Genomic DNA, 23,521 nt, shown 5'->3' on the forward strand with positions numbered 1-23,521 from the left:
GGACACCTGCATCCCACACCATCGCACCTGGATTCCAGTCCTGGCTCTGTTCCCAATTCTGGCTCTCTGGGAGGGGATGGCTCAAAAGTTTGGGTCCCTGCCACCCACTTGGGAGACTTGAATTAAGTTATGGGTTCCTGGAAGCCGCCTGACCCAGCTCCGGTTTGAAGCGGGAAAAGAGTTTAGGGTGCCCTATAAAAAGTGGCAGAGAGAGATCAGCTCTACCAAAACCCCACACCCACCCCACCCCCCGCACAAGTCGCAGACACCTGCTGGAGGCTGCGTCCGGCCCCTCCCCCACCTCTGGAGCGTTCTGAGTTGTTGCTCCGTCGCCATGGCGACAGACGCTCTCAATTCACTCCACCAGCCGGGAAAGCCCAGTGGTGTTGCTAGCAGGGCCCCCTATTCCTGTGCGTGGAGATCCCCGGGCCAGACCCCAGGGCACCTAGCAGGGACCATGCCCGTGTTGGCGCCCCCGGCTGAGCTCAGCCAAGACAGTCGCGTGGGGGCCCCGGCATGGCGCGAGGCGGCACAGGCCACGACTCGCCGAGCGCACCACGTGACGGATCGCTGCGGGCAGGAGGTGGTGACCATGTGGCAGCCCAAGGCCAGCGTGCGGGACCCGCACGTGGCGCGCCACCTGTGCCGCGCCGCCTACATCCTTCCCTGGCGCTTCCGCGTGGAGATGCTGAAAGGTGGCAGCACCGTGGAGAAGCCGCCCCCTGGCGACGGCGTCACGCTGTGGAAGGGCAAGATGAAGCCGCCCGCCTGGCACGCGCGCCTGCCGCTGCCCCTGCACCGCGACGCGCGCGCCCTGCAGACGGCAGAGGTGGTGCACGCGCACGCGCGCGGGGCGCGCCTCACTGCTGCCCGCCTGGGCCGCGCGCAGCACCAAGTGAACGCGCGGCTGCGCCAGCTGCAGCGCCAACGCGAGGCCACCGACCGCAGGCTCAGCCAGGTGCGCAAGGGCCTGCTGGTCAACCAGCAGAGCGTCAAGCTGCGAGGCTACCGGCCCAAGTCAGAGAAGGTAGGAATCTCACCTCCCCCTACACACACACACACCTGGTTGCAAAAGTTGAGGCTTCCGTTCCCAAAGATGAGACCATCCCAGGATGAGTCTCCCACCCCCACCCAGGGCCTAGAGAGTGAGACCCTCTATGTCCCAGGCACATCAGATACCCCCCTATGGAGAGTTTGAGTCCTGCCCCAGCTGCCTACTAATGCAACCCTGGGAGGCAGCAGGTGATGGCTCAAGTCCTTGGGTCCCAGCCACCAACATTGTCATGCGAGACCCGGATTGAGTTCTTGGCTCCTGACTTATGCCTGGCCCAGCTACCAGCTGTTGCAGGCATTCGGCAGGGAGTGAACCAGTGGCAGGCAGCACTCTCTAGGTAACCCCAGAGCTCCACCTTGGGGAGAGAGACAAGATCTCATCTGCCCTGTGAGGTACCTACTTCTAGTTCCCAGAACCAGTAGCACAAACCTGCACATGCCTGCGAAATGAGATTCCTCCACCTGTAGCCCCTGGGAGAGGGGGTGAGGGGTCCCTAGCTCCATTCCACCTGCGAAGTGAGGCACCTCCATCCCAGCCCTCTGTAAAAGAGAAGCCCCCAGACCCAATCTCCAGAGCGTGAGACCCCACCACCACTATCACCACCAAGTGAGAGAGGCCCTAGAGAGAACCAAGTCTTCTCAGAGTGTGCAACCCATCTCCAAAGGGTGCAACTGCCAATGTGGTGGAATGAGAAGGCCAAGCCAAGATGGCCACTGGCAAGTGAGCATCAGTTACTCAGGAATGGCTTTGAAACCCACCTGGCAACAAAGTCTGCCTGGCAACAGGCTGTGATTGGTTAGGGCATAGACCACCCCTTGACCGGATTGGCTGCCTTGGCTATATAAGCTGCTGTACCAACTGAAATAAACGAGTCTGTGGGCTGCTTGCCTCTGGCCCGCTTGCAATCGACTCCGGAGTCTGTGTGGTGACTCCACGCCTCTTGCCCCCACCACGCTCCTCCTCTCAGGAATGAATCCACCACAACATGCCTCCAACTTTATCCCCTAATGGCAAGCCCTCTGCAGCCCTGCAGGAAGCAATCTGCTTTCCAGCCAGCTCCCGAGGGTGTGAAAGAGTCTGTCCTTGCCTCGCAGGTCCCCGACAAAGCTGACAGTGTGCTCACCTGGGAGAAAGAGGAGCTAAAGAGTATGAAGCGGAAGCTGGAGAAAGACATGGAGCAGTCAGAGACCCTGCTCAAGGTGAAAGAGACCTGGGGCTGGGCAAGTGGCTGTGACCTTGGGGACTGTGAGAGCGGCAAATCCCTCAGCCCATGCTCACCGGGGGGGGGGGGGGGGGCTCAGTGCATTTTCACTTTTGCAAAGCAGCAGAACAGAGGTAGGGAGAGGCTGGCCCAGGAGCTGATCGGGAGCTGGGCTTGAGAATGACGGTGACTGCCCACTGTGGGACAAACTCAGCAGTCGTTAAATCAAGTCCTTAAACTCCCCCTGGGAGATAGAAACTGTGACCTCCTCACCCCCTACCCCAATGAGAGACTGAGAAATTGGGGCTCTTGGAGAAATGAACTCACTCAATGCACAGAGCCTACCAGTGCTAGGGCCATGACCTCAGCTCCTGTGTCTTGCTTCTTTTTCAATTGAAAGGCAAACAGAGGACAACACTGGGGCATAGTAGGTTAAGCCTCTGCCTGCAGCACTGGCATCCCATGTGGGTGCCGGTTCAAGTCCCGGCTGCTCCACTTCTGATCCAACTCCCTGCTAATGTACCTAGGAAAGCAGCAGAAGATGGCTCCAAGTCGTTGGGCCCCTATACCCACATGCGAGACCCAGATGAAGCTCCTGGCTCCTGGCTTAAGCCTGACCCAGCCCTGGCCATTGAAGCCTTTTGGGGGAATGAACCAGCAGATGGAAGATCTCTCTCTCTCTCTCTCTCTCTCTCTCTCTCTGTTACTCTGCCTTTCAAATAAATCTTTTTTTAAAAAAAAATGGAGCCAGGACTCAAACACAGGCACTCAATGCTACACAGAACACCTGCTCCAGCTGCTGCTCCAGCTCAGGTATCTGGATGGAGTTTTTACATGCTGATGTGTGTTCCATCTCTACAACTCCAGCCAAACAGTCTCTCACTGCTTCCTTCCGTGTCGGAACAAGGATTTCCATATAAACAGCTGAGTGGAAGTGGGAGGAGAGCCCCATTCCAGGGAGTCTTTGGGATGCAATGGGATTATCTGGTACCCTGTGTGTGCCCTTGACTCATTCACTGGGCAAGGAGTCCCCAGTGTCTGGTCCGCTTTTTGTTACTATAACAAAATGCAAGAGGCAGCCTGACCATTTCCTTTGACTCACAATTTGGGAGGTTCACAGTCTGAGATTGAGCGGCCCCATTGGCTGAAGCCTCTGTTGATGGCAGAGTAACTCAGGGCAAGAGAGACAGGGCACACACACCTGTCTGTCCATTTCTCTCTCCAGACACCACCGAGGGCCAGCATGGTGGCACGGTGGGTTAAGTCACCACTTGCGACACCAGCACCAGCAGATCCGAGTGCTGCTTTGAGTCCCAAACAACTGACACCAGGACACAGAAGCTCCTGCCAGCCCCTTCTGTCCCTTGTACCCCCAATGAAGGGGCTCATTAAACCCTCAGAACAGAGGGCAAGGGATTGGAAGCTGTGGGAGCTTCTACTTAGAAATCCCTTCCTTCCAAGAACTGGCAAAGCGGAGCAAGTGTTTGGTGCAGTGCTTCAAGACGCTGCTTGGGATGCCCACTCCGGAGGGCTTGGGTTCAAGTCCCAGCTCCACTCCCAATTCCAGCTCCCTGCTAATGCGTACCCTGGAAGCCCGCCTCTAGTGCTTGGGCCCTACCACCCACGTGGGAGACCTGGATAAGAGCTCTAGGCTCCTGGTTTCAGCCTGGCCCAGCCCCAACTATTGCAGGCATTAGAGGGGGGAATGAACCAGCAGATGCAAGGTCCCTATCCATCTCCCTTTCTCACTCTGACTTCTATACAAATCAACCAGCACGGGGGGGGGGGGGGGGGGGAGGGGTGGTGCAGGAGGAGAGGTTCTGTTTACAGTGAGAAACCTTTGTCCCTGGCTGGTTGCAGACAAATTGCCACCTGGCTCAGTCACTCGATCGTTCAGTCAATGGCCCGACTGCTGGATCATTCGATTGCTCGATCATCCTCCCTGCTCACGCTTCGTCACCCCTCGCATCTAGGCTCTGGCCTCCTGCCGCGACAACCTGGGCTTCTGCTGTAAGGAGAGGCTGCAAGCCGTGGACCTCATGAACCAGCCGCTGGACAAGGTTCTGGAGCAAGCAGGCCGCCACTCCTGGGTGAACCTCTCCAGGCCCCCAACCCCCCGCCCTCAAGGCCAGAAAACGCCACCTCCGGACCCTGTGGGCACCTACACCCCAGGTAGATCTCCCAGGAAGGAAGGACACCTTGGAGTCTACCCTGGCCCCTCCTTGGCTGCTTAGCTGCTCCCTGTCTTGGGGAAGGGCCCTGGCACAAGTTCTGAGTGTAAGGAAACCAACCCAAGAGGCTACCTACATCATCCCTGCTAGGAGCTCCCAGCCACACCCACCCCCCAAGTCACGCCCTCTCCCCCCACCTCCGGAGCCCACTCACTCACTAACTCATCACCTGCTGAGAGCAGAGAACGGGGCTGCAAAAAAGAAAGAAAGAAAGAAAGAAAGAAAGAAAGAAAGGAAGGAAGGAAGGAAGGAAGGAAGGAAGGAAGGAAGGAAGGAAGGAAGGAAGGAAGGAAGGAAGGGAAAGAAAGAAAGAAAGAAAGAAAGAAAAGAAAAAAAGTAAAAAAAAAAAAAAAGGCAGGGTCTGGGAAAGTGGGGCTCGGGTCCCCCAACCCCACGCGCGCACCCGGTGCCATTCGCAGAGTGCGCCCTGGCGCTGTATGAAGCCAAGCAGCTGCTGATGGAGTCCAAGGACGCCCTGGTGGAAATGGCCAAGAATGAGGCGGACATCAGCGAGCGCCAGCACCAGATGAGCGACCGCGTGTGCGCCTCGCTGGCGCAGAAGATGCGCGAGACTTTGGAGCTGAAGGTGAAAGGGGCCTCCCTTACCACCGCCCACCACGCCCCCGGAGGCGGGGGTGGGGCTTGGAAGCTGCGGGAGAGGCTGGTGGCGGGACCAGGGCGATGGGGGAGACACCGGGCGTGCACGACCTCCCCCATCCACTCTTCTCCATCCCCCACCTCCCTGCCCTCTCTCTCTCCCCGACCCTCTCTCCCCCACACTGCCTCCCTGCGCTCTCTTCCCCTGGGCCCCCTTCCCCCAACCCTACCCCTTCCCCGGCCTCCCTGCTCTCTCTCTCTCTCTCTCTCTTTCTCTCTCCCGGACCCCCCTCCCCAACCCAGGAAAGGATGAACATGACCTTAGGGCTGATGAGGGGGACGATCCACCGGTGCACAAAATTCAGCGAAGAGATGCACATTACCCGTGGACTCATCAAGGTACCGGCTGGGGTGGGGGAAACGGGCAAGGGTGCCCAGGGTGGGGGGCGGGCGGAAGAGGTGTTGCGCGGAGGCCACGCCCTCATTGCCTGCCCTCCTCACCCCGCCAGGGTCCGCTGTCGGAAACCCACCTGGAGACTCGGGAGAAGCTGGACCGACCCCTGGTCCGCGTGTACCAGAGACACGTGGGCACCCAGCTGCCTGAGGCCACGCGCCTTGCCCAGGTACGCGCCCCCTCACACACACATACACACACACACACACACAGTCCCTTCCGTGTCTCTTCCTCCCGGCCTGGGAAGGCTCCTTCTTTCAAGCACACCTGGACCAGGTAAGGCACACCCCCCACCCCAGCCCCCTTCGCAGGATCTGCCTGGCCTTCAACCCCTGCCCACGCGATGAGGCCCCTGCAACTCCTACGCTTGGGTCTGGGTCGGATACGTCTTCTGGATCTTTTTTCTGAATCCCGACACCTGTCCTGGAGGAGACTCCGCCTCCCGCGCCTACCTGGCCCCCCTCCCAAGTCCCCCCTCGCCCCCTCACTCTCCAGCGGCAGCCGCGCCTCACCTGGCCACCCTGAGTGGTAGAGCCCTTGCCCCAGCCCAGCCCCCTCACATCGCTCCTCCCACAAGCGCACCTGGCACAGGTGTGTCTATCCGCCCGTCCCTCCCCCATCTCCGCCACCAGGGCACGGACAAGCTGCAGCGCCACATCGCGCACGTGGAAAAAAACCTAGACAAGCTGCTCACCACGCACCGGCACCTCACCCAGAGCCTCAACTCCAAGAAGATCGGGCAGGAAGTGGACGCCAACGTGGTGCGCCTGCGCTTGCGCCAGAGACACTCACACATCCACTACGAGCAGGCGCAGCGCTTGGTCAACGACTGGGACCCGCGCACGCCGCCGCGCCACGACACCTGCGCCGACCCCGAGTGACCAGCGTGCCCGCAACCCCCACCCGCCGCAGCCCCGCTGGCCTGGCATGCGTGCGCACACACGCGCGCGCGGGACCCCAGGAAAGGAAACTCACAGCCAGCCCACGGCCCCCGCTCCCCTCGCCTCACCTTCCCTCCCAGAGCCTTCTAGCAGAATTTATAATTAAAAACAATACCGACGATCATTTAGTAGGCACCCACTGTAAACCAATCACTTAGCATCCAATACGGGAGAAGAAAGTGCATCCCACAAATTATTTAGCAGGCTGGATCTGGGCACCCGGCGGCGGCGGCTCCCCAGTTTCTCGCTGTGTGGCTTCGGGCAAGGCGCTGGCCCTCTCTGGTCTCGGTCTCGCCCCACAGGTGAGATGAGCCAAGGCCACTTCACGTGGTTGTGGTTGAGATAGGTGAGGATGGGTCTGTCGCGTGATGTGAGCCGGAAGCTGTTACTGTGACCAGGTTCGTGTTGCAGATAGGGAAGCTGAGGCACAGAGGTGAAGCCACTTAATCACGACCACACAGTAAGTGGACAGCAGTGGGTGGGGCTGACCTGGCCTCTGCCCTCTGAGGGAGCTCACAAATGGATCCAATGCTGCAAAAAAAAGTCATCCTTCTGGGTGCAGCCTCCTCCAGGAAGCCTGCCCTGACTGAATCCACCCATCCAGTCACAGCCCCATCCCTCTCCCAGGGGTCCCAATGCCTCTGAGACTCTCGGCTGTCGGGGAACTCTTCACCATGCTGGGTGAGGCATTCATGGACGAGGAGGTGACCACTACAGCCACAGGCAGCCTGGGCTGTCCGTGGTGCCACATCTGCAGATTCCACCAACCTCACATCAAAACACTGCACCTGGAGCCAGCATCGTGGCACAGGCGACACGATAAGGCGGTGGCTTGTAACACCAACATCTCATAATTGGTGCGCCAGCTCGAGTCCCGGCTGCTCCACTTCTGATGCAGCCCCCTGCTAATGCACCTGGGAAAGCTTGGGCCAAGTGCTTGGGCCCCTGCACCAGGATGGAATCTCACTCAGGCTCCTGGCTTTGGCCTGGCCCAGATCTGGCTGTTACAGTCATTTGGGGGTTAACCAGCGGATGGAAGATCTCTCCCTCTCACTCTCTGCCTCTCAGATAAAAAATAAATCTTCTTTCAAAAAAATTGTATGTTTACTGAACATATGCAGGTGTTTTTTGTTACTCTTACTCCCTAAACTATCCAAATGGTTTTTTAAGATTTATTTGAAGCCGGCGCCGCAGCTCACTAGGCTAATCCTCCGCCTTGCAGCGCCGGCACACCGGGTTCTAGTCCCGGTAGGGGCTCCGGATTCTGTCCCGGTTGCCCCTCTTCCAAGCCAGCTCTCTGCTGTGGCCAGGGAGTGCAGTGGAGGATGGCCCAAGTGCTTGGGCCCTGCACCCCATGGGAGACCAGGAGAAGCACCTGGCTCCTGCCATCAGATCAGCACGGTGCGCCTGCCACAGCGCGCCGGCCACGGCGGCCAATGGAGGGTGAACCAACGGCAAAGGAAGACCTTTCTCTCTGTCTCTCTCTCTCACTGTCCACTCTGCCTGTCAAAAAAAATTTTTAAAAAAGATTTATTTATCCTCTGCCTGTGACGCTGGCATCCCATATGGGCATTGGTTTGAGTTCTGGCTGCTTCCCTTCTAATCCAACTCTTCTGTGGCCTGGGAAAGCAGTAGAAGATGGTTCAAGTCCTTGGGCCCCCGCACCTACATAGGAGAGGCTCCTGGCTTCAGATCAGCGCAGCTCCAGCCATTGCAGCCATTTGTGAAGTGAACCAATGGAAGGAAGACCTTTCTCTCTGTCTCTCCTTCTTACTGTCTGTAACTCTGCCTCTCAAATAAACAGAAAAAATCTCTTTAAAAAAATTTATTTGGAAGGCAGAGTGACAGAGAGAAGGGGCGAGAGACAGAGAGGGGTCTTCCTTTCTCTGGTTCACTCCCCAAATAGCCAACTACATCCTAGTCTCCTATATGGGTTGCCAGGATCCAAGCACTTGGACCACCTTCTGCCTTCCCAAGCACATTAGCAGGGAGCTGGATTGGAAGTGGAGCAGCCAGGACTCAACCTTGTGCTCATAAGGGATGCTGCTGCACAAACTCTCAACAAAACAATTTAACAACTATTCACATAACAAGTGTTCACAGAAAAAACGAGTTAAGAGATATTTATTTTGATGCAAGAAATTTTGCAATCCATAGCTACCATTCATAAGGAAATGCATACTGTGGGAAAAAAAAACTACACAAAGGTTTCAAAATTTTTTGCACCAAAATAAACTTACCTGTTTTTAAGATTAGTGATTTGAAAGGCAGAGCTACAGAGAGCTACAGAGAGAGGGAGAGACAGAGATTTTCCACCTGCTGGTTCACTCCCCAAGTGGCAACAACAGCCAGGGCTGGGCCATCCAGAAGCCAGAAGCCAGAAGCCAGGAACTCCATCCAGGTCTCCCACATGGGTGCAAGGGCCCAAACAGTTGGGCCATCCTCTGCTGCTATCCCAGGTGCATTAGCAGAGAGCTGGATCAGAAGTGGAGCAGCTGGGACTCGAACCAGTGCTCTTATAGTATGCCAGCATTGCAGGCAGCAGCTTAACCTACTGTGCCACATTGACCCCAAACTTATCTTTTAATTCTGCTGTGTTAGGTGCTGCAAATAATCTAGAGATGATTTAAAGTAAGTCATAAATTTAAAGTAAGTCATACATGTTACACTTTCTAAGATTTGTTTTACTTATTTGAAAATCCGAGTCACAGAGAAAGGTAAGGGAGAGAGAGAGAGAGAGAGAGAGAGGTCTTCTATCTGCTGATTCACTCCCCAAAAGGCTGCAATGCTGGGGCTGGGCCAAGTCAAAGCCAAGAGCCAGGAGCTTCATCCAGGTCTCCCACGTGGGTGCAGGGGCCCAAGGAGTTGGGCCTTCTCCTGCTGCTTTCCCAGGTGCATTAGCAGGGAGCTGGACCAGAGCAGCTGAGACTTGAACCAGCGCCCATATGGGATGCCAGTATTGCAGGTGGCGGCCCCACAAATGCATCACTTTATGAAAGAGGGGGTTCAACATGTACAGATGTGGGTGCCCACAGAGGTCCTGAAACCAATCCCTAGGGACATCAAGAGATGACTGAATTTCCTGAGCACCTGACCCCAGAGGCAGGGTTTGAGTGCCTGGGGGGGGGCATATAATGGGAGCTAAGCCAGGTGTATTCCGCCCTCATGGAGCTGACGAATCATATACCAAGAGTTGCCCTCAACAGACACGAGAATCTTGTCATAGCATAGCAGGCTAATCCCATATCAGAGTGCCAGGTTCAAGTCCTGGTTGCTCCACTTCTGATCCAGCTCCCTGCTAGTGCACCCTGGGAAGCAGCAGGTGCTTAGGTCTCTCTATCACCCATGTGGGAGACCCAGATGGAGTTCCTGGCTCCTGCACACATCCCAGCCAACTGCCTTATCTCAAGAGGGGACCTTACAGCTGGCAGGAGGGCTCACTGGGTCTCACAAGGGCCCAGACTCTGGCCAGCACGTTCAGTCTGGGAGCGGATTCTCAGCATTCACAGATTCTGTATTTGTGAACTCGCCAATTCACTGAGATCTCATGGCAGCCCCAGTGTCAGTCTTTGTGGTTCTTTTGTGGCCGTTTGCAGATGCACTGAGAGCAGTGAGGAGTTTTAGCTGCCGCAGGTACATGTTCTCCCTCTCTCCCTCTGCCCACTCCCAACCTGGGTTCCAACCAGATGACATTCTGCCTTCTCAGTTCCATTCTCTCACTAGAAAGTGTCTGTCACAGTCTTTGAGTGCCACGTGTTTTGCATTTTGTTGGTGCTTTTCTGCTGGTTTTTCTAAATTGCACATGTACTTATTTGCATTTTATTTGAAAGGCAGAAGAGAGAGGAAGAGAGACGGGGTGAGAGAGATGTCTTCCATCAGCAGATTTCATTCCCCAAATGCCCACAACAGCCTGGGATGGCTCAGACCTAAGCCAGAAGCCTGGACCTCCATCAGGGTCTCCCCACGTGGGTGGCAGGGACCCAAGCACTTGGGCCATCACCTGCTGCTTTTCCAGGCTTTGCATCTGCAGGAAGCTGGACAGAAAGTGGAGGAGCTGGAACTCAAATGCAGGCACACGGATAAGGGATGTGAGAACCCCAAATGGTATCGTAAGATTATTATTTATTTATTTGAAAAGCAGGGATAGAGAGAGAGAGAAGTCTTCTATCCACTGATTCACTCCCCCCAACTGGCTGCAACAGCCAGAGCTGAGCTGTGCTGATCCGAAGCCAGGAGCTGGGAGATCCCTCCAGGTCTCCCCACATGGCTGCAGGGACCCAAGCACTTGGTCCATCTTCTACTGCTTTCCCAGGCCATCAGCAGGAAGCTGGAATGGAAGAGGAGCATTCGGGACTCAAACCAGCCCCCAAATGGGATGCAGGCACCGCAGGCGGAGGCTTAGCCTACTATGCCACAGCGCTGCACCCCCCTCCCCCGCCAGTGGTATCTTAACTGCTGTGCTAAATGCTCACTCCCGTAGGGAGTTTAAAGGAAAGAAGCTGTTAGGGACTGAAAGTAGTAAAGTGCTTGCTGTATTGTGCACCTGGGTTATAAATACCCCAGCTGCTTCTCCCTCCCTAGCCTCTGCTCCCTTTTTGGATCCCTATGCTAACATGGGAGCCTCTTGTGTTTCCGGGGTGCGGGGGGGGCGCTTGTTCCTCCGTCTGTGCCTTCCGTACATTCTGATTCCCAGAAACCTCACACCGAGATGCAAGGATGCCTTGCCCCTCCCCACCCCCAGGGGGCTGCCCCTGCCCATCACCCCATCAGCTCAGGGTTTCCAGACCAACGGGGTTCACACAATCCCCGCCATTGCCTTGGAATACCCGCTGTCCTCGGTGTGAGCCCCGGGCACCCAGCAAAGCCTCCCAATGACACCACAAGGAGGAGACCACTCTCCCCCGCGTCAGACAAGAAGAAGCAGGCTCAGCGCAGGGCGAGACTTGTCAGTACCACCCAGCAACCAAGGGGCTAAAGCCTGGACTTTGAAAAGCTGTGGTGGTGGAGCAGTAGGATTAAGCTGCTGCTTGGGTCCCAGGCTCCGCTATGTTGCTTCTCAGCCAGCTCCCTCTTAGTGCATACTGGGAGGCAGCAGGTGTTGGCCCAAGTCCTTGGATCCCTGCCACCCACGTGGGAGACCCAGATGGAGCTCTGGGATGCTGAGTTCAGATCAATCTGCCTTCTGCTGGTGCCTGCCCCCAAATGCACACAACAGCCGTGGCTGGAGCCAGACCAAAGCCAGGAGCCAGCGACTCCATCCCACCTGCACCACAGCCAAGGGACCCCAGGGAGAGCAGCCCTGCCTGGGTCATCTTGGGCAGTTTCCCCCTAGCTCAGGACAATGCACTTGCAGCACATTCTACAGTTATGTTTTTTAAGCAGTGTTATTTTACTACTCCCTAGAAGAAACTTTTTTAAAAAATTATTTTTGGGGGCCAGCGCTATGGTGTAGCAAGTAAAGCCACTGTCTACAAGAGCCGGCATCCCCTGTGGGCACTGGTTGAAGTCCCAGCTCCTCCACTTTCGATCCAGTTCCCTGCTAATGTGGCTGGGAAAGCAGCAGATGGCCCAAGTGCTTGGGTCCCTGCACCTACGTGGGAGACCTGGATGGAGCTGCAGGCTCCTGGCTTTAGCTTGGCCCAGCTCTGGCTGTTGCAGGCATTTGGAGAGTGAAGTGAAGCAGTGGATGGAACCTCTCTCTCTCTCTCACCCCCCTCGTTGTTTCTCAAATAAATAAAATTTCTAAATAAATAAAAACATTCCCCCAAGATGGGGGGAGGAGCCTCTCGTGTGGGTGTAACACCAGGAAGCAATCCCAGGTCTCACCCACGCACAAGCAGGACACCCCCCGTGAGGACAGCATTTCCAAGACCTGATTTCTCACAGGCGTGTTCCACCCCCAGCTTCTCCGGTCCTCAGAGGCCTCAGCATCTCATCAACAAGTCCCCTTGACCTTGAATAGGTCTCCTGTGGAACTAAGAGCACCCCTGGGTGGAGGCGTGGCTTCGTGCACACACCTGTCTCCAGAAATCCCTTCTCCATCAGTCATCTCTCACCACAGGGCCCTTGCACGTCCTCGCAGGGAGGGGGGTGCCCCCACGCCCATTCTTCACCCCCATCTCTTCCCTCACCCGTTTCCAAATACAAAAACATATTTGCGACTCTTGTTGCAAGAATCACCGCCAGCCACGATCTCTGCTTGCCCTGGCACACATCGAGGTCAGGCTCTTATCTCCATCCTGCCCTCGCACAACGATTACAGCCGACCCTGAGTGCTCTGAGGGCGTCACGTCCTACAGCGGTGCCGGCCAGCCCCGCCTGGAGGACGTGGTTCCGCGGCATGGTCGCTCTCAGCTTCTAGCCGCCGAACCTTCTTCCTCACGCCTTCCAAAACAGCAGCGAGCTGGCCAGGGCTGGCGCCCCCTGGTGTGCGCAGTGAAACAGCAACAGCGCAGGGGGACACGGAATGGGCCTTAGGTGGGGAGAAGGGGGGAGACTCATGCGCAGCTGATGGGGGCTCCACAGGGGGTCAGCACTTGCTGAACAAGGTCACAGGTGCCACCCATCTGGACTAGTTGTAGAGGAAGTGACGTTGAGGGCAGAAGAATTCAAGACATATTTAGGAAGTAAAATAGAGAGAGAGAGAGAGAGAGAGAGAGAGATCCTCCATCCACTGATTTTTTTTTTTTTTTGGACACGCAGAGTGGACAATGAGAGAGAGAGACAGAGAGAAAGGTCTTCCTTTTGCCGTTGGTTCACCCTCCAATGGCCGCCACGGCTGGCGCGCTGCAGCCGACGCACCGTGCTGATCCGATGGCAGGAGCCAGGTGCTTCTCCTGGTCTCCCATGGGGTGCAGGGCCCAAGCACTTGGGCCATCCTCCACTGCCTTCCCGGGCCACAGCAGAGAGCTGGCCTGGAAGAGGGGCAACCGGGAAAGAATCCAGCGCCACGACCGGGACTAGAACCTGGTGTGCTGGCACCGCTAGGTGGAGGATTAGCCTGTTGAGCCGCGGTGCCAGCTCCACTGATTTCAATGCCCGCAACAGCCATGGTTGGACCAGGCTGAAACCAGGAGCCAACAGCTCCACCCTGATCTCCAGCATGCGTGGCAAGGACCCAAGCACTTGGGTTCTCACTACCGCTTTCCCAGGCGTGTTAGCAAGGAGCTGGATCCAGAAACAAAGCAGCCAGGACTCGAACCAGCGCTGCAAGAGTGAATGCAGGCATCCTGAGCAGCAGCTTAACCCGCAGCACCAGAACACCAGCCCCAGGAAATGTTCTGAGCGTTTTAGGTACATCAGCCCCTCTCAGTGCTCCAAGTGGGCATTGCTGTAGCCAGGAAGTCCCACGGAGACAGCTTCCAATTCCAGAGCGTACATGCATTACCGTAGCACTGCTGCAATTTCCCACACGCACACACACACACACAGGAGGCTTGCTACAGTGCCATTCCCCCCACTTCGGCAGGAATATTTCAAAAACATCATGGGAAAATGGAATTGGAAGTGTGAGCTTGGACGTTAAGACACTGCTTAGGACACCTGTGTCAGAGGGTCTGGGTTCCAGTCTCAGCAGCTCGGCTTCCAATTCCAGCTTCCTGCTAAGGTGCACCCTCGGAGGCAGGAGGCTGGCTAAAGTAGTTGGGGTTCTTGTCACCCGTATTGGGAGACCCAGAGAGAATTTCAGACTCCTGACTTTGATCTTGCCCAGCCCTGGCTATTACAGGTATTTGGGGAGTAAACCAGTGGATGGAAGATATAGATAGATAGATAATCTTCCTCCCTCTCTCTCTCTCTTTCTCTCTCTCTCTCTCTCCCTCTCCCCCCCCCCCCGCCATCTCTGCTTGAGTGTACCCTTCAAATAAAATTTTTTGGGGCCGGTGCTGTGACATAGTACATTAAGCCTCCATCTAGTGCCGGCATCCTACAGGGGCACCAGTTCAAATCTCGGCTGCTCCATTTACAAGCCAGCTCCTTGATAATGTGCCTGGGAAAGCAGTAGAAGATGGCCCAAATCCTTGGGCTCCTGCACCCATGTGGGAGACCCGGAGGAAGCTCCTCACTCCTGGCTTCGGACAGACCCAGCTCCAGCCATTGCAGCCATTTGAGGAGTGAACCAGCAGATGGAAGACCCCCCCCTCTCTGACTCTGCCTTTTGAATAAAATAAATAAATCGTTAAAAAAAGAAAATTCAAATAATTTTTAAATTGATTTTTTTGTAAGTATGAGCCTGCTTGGGTGCAAACACAGTTCTAAAACCCACGTGTCGTTTTTCTGTCTGGTATGCATTTTGCAAGCAGGAACGGGAGCACCGCACCACTGCCCCTGGGACAGATCAGGGTGGAGAAATCGGACATGCAAGGTGAGCTCACAGTCACAGGAAAGACAGCGTTTGGGACGGGTCCTGGTTCCGGCAGAGCCATTTGGGTGGTGCTCATTCGTTCCTCTGAGGTCATGTGACAGCGAAAGATGGGCACGCAGGGCAGCCAAGCCTCGCTTCATTTCTTCTTCGTTTAACCTTGGGCCGGGAAGAATGGGAAATAAAAGAGCTCAGGAGTCCAAGGGAGCTGCCTTCAGGAGGCGTTTGCACCCCTGGAAGTCAGCTATACTCTTCTTTTTTATAGGATCATATTTTATTTGAGAGAGAGAGAGAGAGAGAGAGGTCTTCCATCTGCTGGTTCACTCCCCAAAGAACTGCAATGCCTGGAGCTGAGCTGATCTGAAGCCAAAAGCCAGGAACTTCTTCAGGGTCTCCCATGTGGGTGCAGGGGCCCAAGGACTTGGGCCACCTTCTGCTACTTTCCTGGGTGCATTAACAGGGAGCTGGATCAGAAGTGGAGCAGCCTGGACTGGAACCAGCAGCACCTTATGGGATGCCAGCACTGCGAATAGAGATTTAGCCAACTACACCACAGTGCCAGCCCCAACTTCACTCTCCTTAAGCCTCCACTTGTCCCTGAGGCTGCACAGTCGTCAGGATTAGAGTCCCTGTAATTAAAACACCTTACAGAATAGAGGGCATCCCTGAATCCACGCACCCGGGTGAGAGAAGGTTGGGTAACAGAATTCCAGTAGGACTGAAAGTAGAGGTTAGGCGGGGTGGACAGGTGGTACAGCCCACACCAGACTGCCTGGGATCAAAGTCCCAGCTACACTGTAACCTGCTCCAGCCCTCTGCTCTGGCCTGGGAAAGCAGTGGAAGAGGGCCCAAGTGCCTGGGCTCCTGCACCTGTGTGGGAGACCTGGAGGAAACTCCTGGCTCCTGACCTAACGCTGAATGTTGTGGCCATCTGGGGAGTGAACCAGCGGATGTAGGATATCTCTCTCTCTCTCTCTCTCTCTCTCTGTCCACCCCGCCCTATAACTGTGCCTTTCAAGTACATAAATCTTTAAAAATTTCATGGAAAATAGAATTAAAAGAACAAGTGTTTAAGGGTGGGTATTTGGCTGAGCTGTTAAGACCCCCGTGTCCTACACTGCAGTGCCTGGCTTGGAGTCCCTGTTCCCAACGCCAGCTTCCTGCTACTGTGCATCGTGGGAGGCAGCAGGTGATGGCTCAATAAGGTGGGCCCCTGCCACCCACATGGGAAACTTGGATTCAGTTCCAATGACCTGGCTTCAATCTGACCCAGCCCTAGCTGTTGTAGGCATTTGGGGAAAGAACCAGAGAACTGAAGATTCCTCCTCTGTGTGTGTGTGTGTGTGTGTGTGCATGGGCATCTGTGGCGTCTCTTTGCTTCTCAAATGATTTTTAAAAGTCAGTTTATTTAGGTGCAACACATTTTTGAAATCCACATATGGTTTTCTCATAATGCACATTTTTATGAACTTCTTTATTTTTAAAGATTTATTCATTCATTTGAAAAGAATAACTACAGAGAGAGAAGGAGAGAGAGAGTGTGTGTGTTTCCATCCACTGGTGCACTCCCTAAATGACCACAACAGCTGGGGCTGGGCCAAGCAGAAGCCAGGAGCCAGGAGCTCCATCCAGGTCTCCCACGTGGGTGCAGGGGCCCAAGCACTTGGGCCATCTTTCACTGCTTTCCCAAGTGCATTAGTAGGGAGCTGGATCAGAAGGGGAGCAGCTAGGACTCATGGAGCCCATATGGGATGCCGGCACTGCACGAGGAAGCTGAACTTCTTGAAGATCTCTTTTATGCATTGAATTCAAATATTTTTTGCACCCAAAGAAACATTTTTTCATTCCATTCTCTCCACAAACATACTGAAGTCCCTTCATCCTGGTCCTAAACAGATTTGGATCTTTTATTATGAAAGTACCTGACAGCTGATACTAGGAGTAACACATACACACACACTCACACACAAAAGCGCAATCAAATTCTCCGAATAGATGAATGCCTGACAATTGTGGCTGGGATGGGCACCCTTTGTTGCATTGTGAATTCAGATTGCACAACTTGGAGGCATTTCAGGGAGGCAGAGTGCCTGGGGCACCTGGGCGTCTTCCCTATGATCAGATCGCGGCTGACAAAACCCTGTCCGACCAGATGCCATGGCTTCATGTTGGGGCGCGTGCGGATGGTTGAACTCCTCAAGGGAGCCAGGATGAGCAGCTGTTACCAGAAGTCTGGGAGCCATGTGACACCACCCCGGATTTCGTCACCACCTCCAAGATCAGGGGCTGAGGCTGAGGCTGAGGCCGGAGCACTGGGCTAGAGTGAGAGCAGCCAATGGTGCAGCAGGTGGAGAAAATGCTCTGTGGCTGCAGAGCTGGGGTTCATGGATGCCCTCGGGGAGGGAGCCCGAGCCATCTGGGTCCCTGGCTACTCCCTGGCCATGTGTAACCCCCAGGCCTGTGAGCCCCAATGAGAATGGAATCCTTGGAGCAGGTGCATGCAGAAGTCTCTCCCTTTACTCTTTTGCGAAACAGTCCTAGGTAGGGAGCCTGGGGCCTGGGTACCTCACCCCAATCCACTTGAGAGTTAAGTCAGGGGCCAGAACTGTGGTACAGCAGGCAAAGCCATCACTTGCAACACGAGCATCCCATATAGGCACCAGTTTGAGTCCCGGCTGCTCCACTTCCCATCCAAATCCCTGCTCTGGCCTGGGAAAGCAGTGGAAGATGGCCCAAGTCCTTGGGCCCCTGCACCTGTGTGGGAGACCGAGAAGAAGCTCCTAGCTCCTGACTTTGGATCGGCTCAGCTCCAGCCATTGTGGTCATTTGGGGAGTGAACTAATGGATGGATTCTCTCTCTCTCTCTCTCCCTCTCCCTCTCCCTCTCCCTCTCTCTGTTTATAAAATGAAATGTTCATTCAGTGCTGGTGCTGTGGAATAATAGGCTAAGCCTCTGTCTATGGCACCAGCATCCCCTATGGGTGCCAGATCAAGTCCCAGCTGCTCCTCCTCCAATCCAGCTCCCTCCTAATGTGCCTGGAAAAGCAGCAGAAAAATGGCCCAAGTGCTTGGGTTCCTGCACCCATGGGGGAGACCCGGAGGAAGCTCCTGGCTCCTGGCCTCATTATTTTGTAATATGCATGTTTTCATGAAGTTTCCAAAGACTCCTTGTACACACCTGGATTTCAGTTTTTGCACCAAAATAAATGTCACACTTGATTCAATTTTTCATGAACATTTTGAAGGGCCCTTGTACATTCCCGCTAAGCCGACGATTCCATTTGTTAGTATACACAAAAGAAAGACACACACATATTCACCAAGGGGGTATGTACTAGGATGTTCAGGGTTTCACAGCTCACCATCTGAAAACTGAGAACCACCCAATTCCCACCAATAGCGGCCAGGGCAGATAAGTTGTGATAGATGCACCCTGTGAGACACAACAGTGAACAGACACTCTCAGTGAGAGCGGTATCAACTCCACAGGGCAAAAGCTGGGTTGGGAGAGTAGCAACAATCATTCTTTTTATGCCTAATGCATAAATATATATATATATATGTGCAGTATATAGATTCAGAAATAAATATAGATATGGATGTATATAGAAACATACATACATGTAGATCATAGATATATGAGTGGCTGGATGGGTGAATGGATGGACAAACTAAGATAGATAGATAGATAGATAGATGAAATAAGAAAGAGAGAAATTGATGGATAAAAGAAAGAGGGATGGGAAGATGAATAGATAATAGAGATAATAAATGGATACATAGATGATATAAGAGAATTTTTTTGACAGGCAGAGTGGATAGTGAGAGAGAGAGAGACAGAGAGAAAGGTCTTCCTTTGCCGTTGGTTCACCCTCCAATGTCCGCTGCGGCTGGCGCGCTGCGGCTGGCGCACCACACTGATCCGAAGACAGGAGCCAGGTGCTTCTCCTGGTCTCCCATGCGGGTGCAGGGCCTAAGCACTTGGGCCATCCTCCACTGCACTCCCTGGCCACAGCAGAGAGCTGGCCTGGAAGAGGGGCAACCGGGACAGAATCCGGCGCCCCAACCGGGACTAGAACCCGGTGTGCTGGCACCGCAAGGCAGAGGATTAGCCTAGTGAGCTGCGGCGCCGGCCAAGAAAGAAATTAATAGATGGATAGATAGATGAAAGAAATTGGTGGACAGATACATAGATAACATATGATAGATACATAGACAAAAAACGGATGGGCAGAAGGACAGATAGGTGATAAATAGATGTAAAATATATCTGTGATCTGTGGTATGAAATATCATGGAGGTGAGGATAATGGAACATAAAGCAGTAAGACTCGGGATCTACATGCATGCACTAAAAATTATTGGCCCTCACAAACATAAGCTTGAGATAATGAAGCCAACTACACACACATACACACACACACACACATGCACAACGTCCATGGTGTGACTCCACGTGAAATATTAAAAGCAGGAGAAATTAATCTACAGTGTCCTGTGTTGGGATCTTGTCTGGGGAAGGGAGGGGTATGGTAGTAGCTGGAGGAAGCAGGAGAGGAAATTCAGGAGCAGGGAACTGATCATGCTCCTCGGCTTGGTCAGGTGCCAGTGGCATGGGTGTGTTGAGTTGGTGAAAATCCATGAAGTTGCACTTACAATGTGTGCTCTTTTTTGCATAGAGCTTTTTTTAAAAAAAAAAGATTTTATTTATTTATTTGAGAGGCAGAGTCATACAGACAGAAAGAGACAAAGAGAGAGAGACAGAGAGAGGTCTTCCAACCACTGATCACTCCCCAAATGGCTGCAACAGCCAGAGCTGGGCCAATCCAAAGCCAGGAGCTTCTTCCAGGTCTCCCAAATGGGTGCAGGGGGCCCACACACTTGGGCCACCTTCTACTGCTTTCCCAGGCCATTAGCAGGGAACAGAAGCAGGCAGGACACAAACTAGCACCCAAATGGAATGCCGACACCACAGGCAGAGGCTTAGCCTACTACGCCACAGCACCTGCCCCCTGAATATAGCTTATTCTTTAGTTAAAAGTTGTTTTAAAGAACACAATAAATAGTTTTGTTCCCTATGTACTGACATAAGATGACCCAGTCATATAGTTAAACGAACAAAGTTAAGTTAAAGAACAATTGGATTGAGATTCAATGATTGTTTACAGCCCTTGTCTCTACTGTTGAGAAACAGTTGCTTTCTTACTATTTGTTGAACTCTTTACTTGTATACAGTTAATATAAAAATCATTGTAAAATGCATGTGTAGGATTAGTATAAGATCAATGTAAAATACATTGTGTAGGGTTAGTGTAAAAATCATTGTAAAAATTAAGAAATGAAGGAGGAGGAAGGGTAGGAGCGTGGGCAGGAGGGAGAGGAGGGTAGGAAGTATCAGTGTGTTCATAAATCTGCATATGTGAAATATATGAAATTGGTTTACCTTAAATAATTTTTTTAAAAAAGAACAATTGTAACCACAAGCAGCTAAGAAGGAGTCAAGACTGAGACAGAAACTAAAAGCAAACTTTCCAGTCTTGTGCCCAGGATTGCAAAGTAAATATTCAGAAAAATGGGAATGGTTTGGTTGTGTTAAAGGAAGAAGTTTGTGTAAGCATTCGTCTCTTAGGAATGGAATGGAATGAAAATTTTCACACAAATAACAGCAGCATTCAAGCTAGCAAGCTGCAGAAACAATCCAAATGTCCATCAACAGATAAATGGCAAACATAATGAGGGTTATCCATGTGTTGGAATATTATTTGGCCATGAAGAAGAATGATACGTGCTACAACGTGGATGAACCTTGAAGACATCATACTAGACAGAAGTCGGGCTCAAAAGATCACATGTAATGTGATTCCATTCCTGTGAAATGTTCAGAGCAGAGGAATCTAGAGAGAGAGAAGGCAGATTAGTGAGTGCCTACGGCTGATCCATGTGGAGGGATTGGGAGTGACAGGTAATGGATACAGGGTGTTTTTTTTTTGACATAATAAATCTTCTAAGACTATTGGTAGGATTGCAACACCGAATATGCTAAAAACCCTTGGTGCACTTGATGGTACATGAATTATCTATCAGAGAATGAAACAGAATCATAAAATAAAATTCTGGAAAAGAACAGAGAAGGAAAACCACAAGGACAAGAAGAGGGGTCAGGCAGACATGAAATTCCAGTGGAAGCAGCTGCACCAGATCCTCCTGGGTTTGAACAATAACCGTGCCAGTGACCGGCTCATCAACCTGGGCAGTAGTTTCAACTCAATGAGCCTCAGTTTCCCCATCTGCAAAATGGAGGTGACGATGCCCCCAGGAAGACAGGTAGGGCTCTTGATGACTCGATGAGGCACTAGGAAAGTGAGGCTGGTGTTATGTACACAATAGAAGGTGGTGGAATGGATACAATGGGTTTAGTGACGGGAATGACGGGTGGTGATAACCAGGTGAGCTGGAACAGGAGTGGGAGCAGGGGACCTTGTGGTTGGGCTGGGACCAGAGCCTGATCTCAGCCCCTTTAGCCACAGGGGCTTATTGAGCCATCACTTATACCACAGACATTTGGTTGTATTTCCACACCAGGGCTGGTCCAAGGGTGTGTCCCTCTTGTCATGAGATATCTTGAGTGACAGAAAACTGGCTGGCAATAAAGGGCCAGAGGATTGAGCTGCCCGATTCAGAGCCAGGCCTCTCAGGAGACACCTGAGAAGATCCCACACTGTCAGTCACTTCTTGAGATCAGCACGTGGGGCTGATCCTCTTACGTGCCCAGCCCTGTCCTGGCAGCTAGGTGAGTGGCAAGCCTGGGCTTGGACTTAAGGGTCAACTGTCTTACCACTGGTAAGTGATTTGATAGCTATTAGCTCACTCTCGCTTGCTCGCTCGCTCACTCGCTCTCTCCCTCCCTCCCTCTCTCTCCCTTCATCTCTCTCTCCCTCTTTCCTTCCCTCCCTTCCTTACCTTCCCTCCCTCCCTCCCCCCCTCTCTCTCTCACACACACACACATACAGACTCACATACACACACACATACACACTCACACACACACACTCTCATGAATGGATACTCTCATCAGTTTGGGCAGAACTGAAGAAATTCCCATCCATTCATCCACCCAAGATTTCCTTTACTTGTTCATTTGTTTATTGTTTGCTTCTCCAACAAATTATATCCCAGACACCACCTCTGTATGTACGCCCACACTGTCAGCTCTGATGGAGACAGAGAAAAAGGGGTCAGGCTTTCAGTCCCACAAGTTTAGCTGCCAGGTCAGTCACAAGAATAGGAATCCAAGGCATGGCTGTAATGCAAGCCTAAACCGGTGGAGCTGGAAAACAGAAAGGGCAGGCAACTTCCAGAAGGCTCACAGGGGGTCACAAGACCTACCTTGCTTTTGCCATCGCTGCTCAGAATCTAGTGTCTTCCCAGGTCCTTTTAAGATGGGAACACTGGGTCTGAACGAGGGGAATGAGATGCTGAAGCTCACAGTGCTGAGTGGGATGGAAGCAGGACCTGATTCTGGTTGATCTGGTTCCAGAACTGTGCACTGGGCACTTCCTCCTACACAACAGTGGGTTCCTCTTTCCTTACAGTACTTGCTCCATTTGTGTATCTGTGAGAGGGAGAGAGAGAGAGAGAGAGAGAGAGAGAGAGAGAGAGAGAGAGAGAAACAGGGAGATTTCATGTTTATGTGTCATATATTACAGCTACATATGTGCAAGAAGAATGCCAGTCTTCTCTGGTGTACCCCAAGTACATTACACATAGACATACCCAGAACATTTTTGCCTAGTAGATGGAAGAACGGATGCTTAGGTGAATAAGTGGATGGACAGATCAGTCGATTGATTGATTGATGAATCAGTGCATGGATCAATGGATGGTTGAGTGGACAGATAGATGTTTAGATGAATAGATGTTTAGATAGATGTTTAGTGGATAGGTGAGTAGGTAGACAGGGAGATGCAAGGATGGATGGTTAAGTGGAAATATGGAGTAATGGAATTATAGACAGGTTGATGGATGTATGAATGGCTAGAGGGATGAATTGGTGAATGGATGGATTGATGGGTGGTTGGGTGAGTGGATGGATGGATGGATGAATTGGTAAATGGATGGATGGATGAATGGGTGGGTGGGTGGGTTGGTGGATAGATGGATGGATGGATGGGTTGATGGATGGATTGGTAAATGGATGGATGGATGGATGGATGGATGGATGGATTGGAGGGTGGATGGATGGACCAACAGTTGGATGGAAGAATGAATGGGTGTGTGGAAAAACATGGAGGGGTGAGTGAGTTGATGTATGCATGAGTGTGTGAAAGGAAGGGTGAATGAATTGATGAGTGAGTGGAAGAGTGGGATGAATGGCTGACAAGGGGAAGGGGTAGCAGATATCATGCCACACAAGTCATCAAGGAAGGATATTCACTAGGCTGAGGAAGAAATGCAAGAAAAGGCAAGGCGATGGGGAAATGCTGTCAGTCCAGAGGAAGTCTTTCATTTGGAGAGCAGAAGAGAACTGAGAGAGTAGAATGGGTGTTCACGCTCAAGGCAGAGGGAAGGAAGAAGAGTGACCTCTTCAGACTGGAGACCACTGGGATAGTATTGGAGTAGCACTCCTCACTTGGATGACATCCTTGTTTTAAACAAACCCCCAAACATCTCTTTACTGATGCTCC

The 23,521-nt window shown here is 52.9% G+C and overlaps 1 protein-coding gene across 1 annotated transcript; it reads left to right on the forward strand.

Moving 5' to 3' along the window:
- Window positions 1-386: 386 nt before the first annotated feature.
- Window positions 387-7,544, forward strand: TEKTL1 (tektin like 1). The gene is made up of 7 exons (XM_070058809.2): window positions 387-1,027; window positions 2,149-2,253; window positions 4,229-4,427; window positions 4,906-5,072; window positions 5,387-5,482; window positions 5,593-5,706; window positions 6,170-7,544. Exons 1-7 carry the CDS (start codon window positions 458-460, stop codon window positions 6,416-6,418), a joined length of 1,500 nt encoding a protein of 499 aa, XP_069914910.2. The 5' UTR covers window positions 387-457; the 3' UTR covers window positions 6,419-7,544.
- Window positions 7,545-23,521: the final 15,977 nt, after the last annotated feature.

This window comes from Oryctolagus cuniculus, chromosome 16, assembly GCF_051225735.1.
Source record: "Oryctolagus cuniculus isolate XC-2025 breed Fujian yellow rabbit chromosome 16, ASM5122573v1, whole genome shotgun sequence".
Taxonomy (NCBI): Eukaryota; Metazoa; Chordata; class Mammalia; order Lagomorpha; family Leporidae; genus Oryctolagus; species Oryctolagus cuniculus.

Coding starts and splice junctions, on each gene's coding strand:
- TEKTL1 (XM_070058809.2), top strand. CDS start 458: ATGCCCGTGTTGGCGCCCCCGGCTGAGCTCAGCCAAGACAGTCGCGTG. Junction 4,428..4,905: donor TGTGGGCACCTACACCCCAG/GTAGATCTCCCA, acceptor TGCCATTCGCAG/AGTGCGCCCTGGCGCTGTAT. Junction 5,483..5,592: donor TTACCCGTGGACTCATCAAG/GTACCGGCTGGG, acceptor TCACCCCGCCAG/GGTCCGCTGTCGGAAACCCA.